The sequence below is a fragment of the Macaca thibetana genome, chromosome 2, assembly GCF_024542745.1.
Source record: "Macaca thibetana thibetana isolate TM-01 chromosome 2, ASM2454274v1, whole genome shotgun sequence".
NCBI classification, from domain to species: Eukaryota; Metazoa; Chordata; class Mammalia; order Primates; family Cercopithecidae; genus Macaca; species Macaca thibetana.
In genome coordinates this window covers 175,814,095-175,820,094 of record NC_065579.1, presented here as the reverse complement: position 1 = coordinate 175,820,094, position 6,000 = coordinate 175,814,095, and the positions used below count along the sequence as shown (strand labels likewise).

General features: G+C 36.6%; 1 protein-coding gene across 3 annotated transcripts in view; it reads right to left on the bottom strand.

Annotated features, from left to right (window-relative positions):
• Nucleotides 1-904: 904 nt before the first annotated feature.
• The window catches only part of CLDND1 (claudin domain containing 1), an 871,794-nt gene continuing 866,698 nt past the window's right edge, over nucleotides 905-6,000 (bottom strand). For all 3 annotated transcript variants that reach the window (XM_050782101.1, XM_050782100.1, XM_050782099.1), the window contains 3 exons: nucleotides 4,321-4,431; nucleotides 2,496-2,633; nucleotides 905-2,323 (listed from right to left, as the gene is read on the bottom strand). In XM_050782101.1, coding sequence (XP_050638058.1) covers nucleotides 2,103-2,323; nucleotides 2,496-2,633; nucleotides 4,321-4,431 — 470 coding nt within the window. In that variant the 3' untranslated portion in view covers nucleotides 905-2,102. The remainder of the gene's footprint in view (nucleotides 2,324-2,495; nucleotides 2,634-4,320; nucleotides 4,432-6,000) is intronic.

Here is a 6,000-nt window from a genome sequence, read left to right as displayed (position 1 = left end):
TCGTTCTGAAAAATCTGAAAATTAATTTTTTACTTCAGAGTTGCTTTGAAAGATTAAATTTAATAGGATCTGCTTTGCCAGATTTCATCTATTAGGTTGATCAAAAATGCTTGAATATGAGCAATTTCATACAGTACAACCTGATTACAATCAGTTTCACATTAAATGAAACAATGCAGCCCTATATATTCCAAAGAAAAAAGTCTTTGCAGGAGAAAGATAACCTCAGCTACCCTGCAACATGCTAAAAATACCAACTACAACACATATGCAGCACCAGGTGTTACGGTGCTAGCTTCCCAGGTAACTCTGGGGAGGTAAGAGGCAGGGACATAGTTTAAAATAACTGCCCAACACAAAAATGTCACGCTGCCAAAAATTTTCTTATCCCATTCCCGAAGGTGTTTTGTTTGTTCACTTAGCTTTTCCCTTTTCCACCTTCCACAGAAGGGACTGAAGGGTAATGAATCTTCAAGAATTAAGATTAGATAGAAACCTGAGTAACCAGCCATTTTACAGGCAATAATTGGCTACTGAGTAATGCTGGCTTTGTTCTAAGTCAGAAGCTGACTTGGTTATTTACTATAGAACACAAACATCCACAACCACTAAATGACTTCACAGAAAACTAGCCACATTAAGTATGACATGTAGAGATAACAAAACTACTTTTGAGAACATAGTTTAAAATTCTGAAAAATAAAAGATAAAGATTTTCTTATTTCTAATAGGGGGAAGGGGTTCCCACATTTTCCAGAAGATAAAACAAGAGACCCAAACACAGGACATGACAGCCCTGTACAGCAAGATGCATTTTCCACAGTCAACCGGAGATTCCCTCTACTTCTTTATCCTAAAGTGTTGAGATTTAAATCAATTCAGACTCTACATACAATTCTTTGAGTCTCTTTTCATTTTCAATTTTATTTTTTAAAAAAGACATTGAGGTTATGGTAAGAAATTATGAAGTTACTTTTTTTTAATCTGTCAATTGCTACAGTAGTGGAATAAATAAATAAGATTTTTTAAAAGTTCAATGTTTACAGACATACTTATAAAAAAAAATGACTGAATTAGAAGACATTTAAATAATGTTGATACACACCAGGAAGGGATTTAGGCAAGGAAAGGCACATCATATTACCACAAGAAATAAAGACCATAGTTGGAGGTTAATCGACAGCCAAAACTTTAGATCTTGTGGTAGGTTTCCCAGCTCTGGAGGGGTCATTATGGTGAAACGTTCTTTATGGTACTGGGCTGGAACAAATAAATAGCAGTTGGGAATTTTACTTTGTAACTGTAATATAATGTTAAAAAGAAAGCACACTTTTCATAACCCTGGTATGTGAAGAGGAAATTAAAAAATCCAAAACAATTTGGTAGTACTGAAAATCCTATGGAGAGTTAAAAATAGTAATAGTAATATTAATCCTCGCCCAGCTGAATTGGAATTCTTGCAGTTACAAAGTTAAAATTTCAAGTAAACACCGTATTTTTCACTTTTTGTAGACAGACACAGTGCAGATACAAACAGCTGCCATATCTCACCTGGGATGAAGCTATGTGTCAATGCTTAGGGAAAACGATCTTAGATAATTTCCCAATTTTACAGAGCTTAAATCTTTGAAAACAGCACTAACACTGCTGGCTGACTGGCTATCTACAACAGCAAAGTGAACATAAAGTTTTGACAAAGATGAGAGGTTTCCCCAAGAAACTAATACAGAGTTTTTAGTGGAACAGATACAGTTACTTTAGTTTTACTGAAAAGTCTAACAGACATTAGCACAACTTGTTTGGGGTCACATTCCTACTGCCAATTTTCTTTCATACATTTGTGTCAAGTCTTTATCCAGTTCTTTCTGTCTACGCCTAGATTAGTTTATTTGAAAGACGGCGTCACTTAAAGTAAACCACATACATTTTAGTGGTATTAAGTGTGTCTTTAGTGGTGAATGTGCATAAATAAAATAGATTTTCATAATAAAATGGTATATCCACAAATAAAATACAAATTAAAAACAATTGAGAGGTGGGGAAAATGTCAGTATTATTTTAAAAAAATACAAATGGCAATGATAAAGCAGGCAGTTTCTTGCTCACGCCACGCGATAGGCCTTCATTAAGGTGTACTCCTTCCGGTTGGTGTGAGCAGCCCAGATGAAGAGCGCAGAGGCCATGAACTGCAAGGGAGCTGAGACACAAGCCAGGCAGAAGGACCATCCAAATTCACCGGATACACTGTCAGGGAGCTCTAGTTTCTGGTGGAGTAGTTCAATTCCAGCTACATAACAACTTACTGAGCCCAGTGTACACAGACCTTGGGGGAAAATTCAGAAAACAAAACAAAACATGGCTGGGTAAAAGCACAGTAAAGGGCTTTTCAGGCAATGAGACAGCACAGTTAATACATGAACATTTAAGATTTATAATTCTTTGGTCCCTAAAGAGACAGGAAGAAGCTAAAAGGTAACTATGATGACAAAACCTACCTGCAAGGAGATGGAGAATGCCCGTGGCAATGGTGGGATACAAGCTTCGGCAAATGCAAGCACAAAGTCCGATCAAAGCCCCAAAGCACATCAAACCTAAACTCACAAAAGGTAAAAGGAACTGGCAACGCCAAAGATCTGATTTTTAAAAAGAAAGAACAGAAATGTTACCATGATTTCAGACCATTTTCCCCACAATGGCAATTTCTTTCATATTCTAATTAGATCTTTTCTCAAAAAGTGAGGAAGTATTTTAACATTGAGGCCTCTTTTCTAAAGCACAATATTCAAAAGGATGCTAACCTTGTCCTGATAAAAGTAAAAGGACACTAACAGGTAGCAATTACTGAGGGTTCACTATGTTCCATGCTAGGTTTGTCTACACATTTTCTGTATTAATCCTCCCAACAACCCTAGAAAGTAGGTACAGTCAGCCCTCCATATCTGCAGGTTTTGCATCCATAGATTCAACTAACCAAGGGTTAAAAATATTCAGAAAAAAAATAATGATACAAATTTACAAATATATAGTATAACAACTATTTACACAGCATTGATATTGTGTTGGGTATTATAAGCAATCTAAAGATGATTTAAAGTATACAGGAGGATTGTGTAGGTTATACGCTAATACGATGCCATTTTATATAAGATACTTTAGCAACCTTGGAATTAGCAGGGGATCCTGAATCCAATTCCCCATAGCTACAGCTGTATTATTATTAATTCCATTTTGTAATTAAGGAAACTGAGGCAGGAGTCATAAATAACTTGTAAAAATAACACAGTAAGTGGTAGAGCCAGGATTTGATACAAATATCAGTCTGACTCTACCTACCAACAATATCTAGGTCTTTACAGGATCTAAAGGCAGTAATAACAGGTAAATTAATGGTAATTATAAATGACCTTATAGGGCTGTTGAAAGAATATACATAAAGCACAAAGCAGAGAATCTAAAGGTAGTTTTAATTATCATAAATCCCTCATCAACATGGGAAGAAAACTTGATGACCTTACAAAACATGCCATTCCATTTTCAGACAATATTCATTATTAGAAATGTATTCATATCGATCTTCACCAAAGTTTACCTTTTGGTGCTGGTTTTGCTTTCTGGAACTTCTTAAGTGTTTTTTGAACTTACTTTCTTCAAACTTTCCTAGTAATAAACTGCTTGCTACATATTCTCTTTATAAAACTGAATACCTACACCTTATTCACTCTTTTCTCTTACAACATGGTCATTCTTCTGGGCAAGTCCCTGTAGCCCTGAAAACTGAGGCTCAAATCTGATGACAGTATTTCATGGGCCGCCTGATCATCAAGGAATAGGCTGTTCCTAATAAATACTTTCATATTTTTTGACATCTACCCTTTAGTTACTATCACCTAAGACTGGATAAACACTTCTGGCAGCCTGACAACTCACTGACTCATTTAGAGCTTGCAGTCAACTTTTTTCACATATACCTATCTGAACGCAAGCAGTGGGAAGTGTTTAATTCAAGTAGAGGAATTTATAAGTTATCCCAACTAAATTTCCTCTTATTAAATGGGCCCACTAATAATATCTTTTGAAGGTCTAGATCTCATCATCCAATGAAGTAGTTGCCCCTGTCAACTTCAAATCATTTGAAATTTGGTAAGCAAGTATCTACCTTCTAAAATATCAACAGAATAGAGTTCATTGGATACTGTTAGAGATCTCATTTCAAGTTGGCACAATCTACTAACTCATCTTATTCCAAAAACATAGTCCAAAAAGAGACAAATAAAATTATCTTTGTTCCCCCAACTGTCCTGGTGAAATCAAAGTACTCACAGGTCCTAAGTAGATCAATCCCGCTATTGTGGTTTCCGGGATCAACAAATTTCTCCATGAACTGCTCAGTTAGTGTGAAACTCACACATTTTGTGACCACATCAAATGACTCTGGAACAAGAACAATTGCCTGTTGTTTTAATTATAAACATTTAACAAAAATCCCTTTCAGTAATTATTCTCTGAAGTAAAAAGTAAAGGACGTTTCCAGAGGGGTCAACAACTTCTCTGGCCCTGACTGACACATAGGTTTCACAGATGTCCAATGGATGCCACTGGTTCTCAGTGGCAAGTGAAGACATAGACACGAGGAAGAAAAATAAAGTAGAAGCAGTAAAATGAATGGCAGAATAGCTATGTAGAAAGCCTAGAAGGGGAGGGAACAAAGACAGAAATAAATAGGAATGTTGATCTTCTCATCCAACCCTGCTTTACCAACCATATCCCCATCTCAGGGAATGCCAACTCCACCCTTCCAGTTCTTCAGATCAGAAACTTTACAGTAATTCTTGTACATTTACACTCCATCAGGAAATCCGAGGAATTCTTCCTTCAAACTATGTCCAGAATCCAGCTGCTGCTCAGTGCTGCCATTCTGGTGTGAGTCATAACCATCACCTAACCTGAATTACTTCTATAGCCTTCTAACCAGAGTCTTCTAGCTTCCACCTTTGTCTGCTGCCTCTGTTCTCAGCCACGGTGACCAGATCATGGTTCAGCATTGTACTTGGAGTCAACGCCAAAGTTCTCATTATGCCTAGAGTCCTCCAGGATTTGCCCCAGTCCCACTCCCAAAGTAGGTCTTTGACAGCATACACCCAACTTCCCATCTCTCCCTCCATTCCAGCCCAGTGGCTTCCTTACTGGTCCTTGAATATTTCAGGCATGCTCCTACCATAGGGCCTTTGCAGTAGATGTCCTTTCCAACCTAAATGACTTCCTCCCCATTTACCCATATAGCCAAATCTTTCATCTAGTCTTTAACTACATTCTTTACTCAAGTGGTGTCTTCTCAATGAGACCTACCTTAAGTATCCTATTGAAAATCATAACCTATGGCCACCAATATTCCTTTTCCCACATATTTCCAAATCACTTTTGTGTTCTATTTTGCCACAGCACGTGTCATTTTTTAACATACTAAATAATTGTTTATTCTGTTTATACTGTTATATTCTGTTCATTGCCTGTCATCCTTTATTAGAATGCTAGCTCCCCAGGAGTAAGGACTTTGTTCTCTTTCCTGATGTTCTCCCAGCTAAGAGGCCCTGGAACATGAAGGCATGCAATAAATTATTTGTTTAATGAATGACTAAATGGTAACACTCCAATATCAAGTGCTCCTGTACCCTCACAAGTCAAACTGAACATTTTACAATGAATTTTAACCAACTTTCTCTCCTTTCCTTCCAAATTACCTCCTTTTTTTTCCAGATACAGTGACATATTATCATCCTTTTGATATATGGTAACACAAGCCTGTTCTGCTATGATTTGAATACAATGCTTCCCCACTAAGTGGCCAACAGAAGTAGTCATTAATGTTGTTCCTTACAAAGAGTTCTAAGGCTACCATTTTAATAAGTGGAAATTAAAAACTTTAAGTGTTAAATAAGAATGCCTGCAAAATAAACCTGAAAAACTTAGTTGTTTTTTTTTTTTACTTCTGTAATACAAATT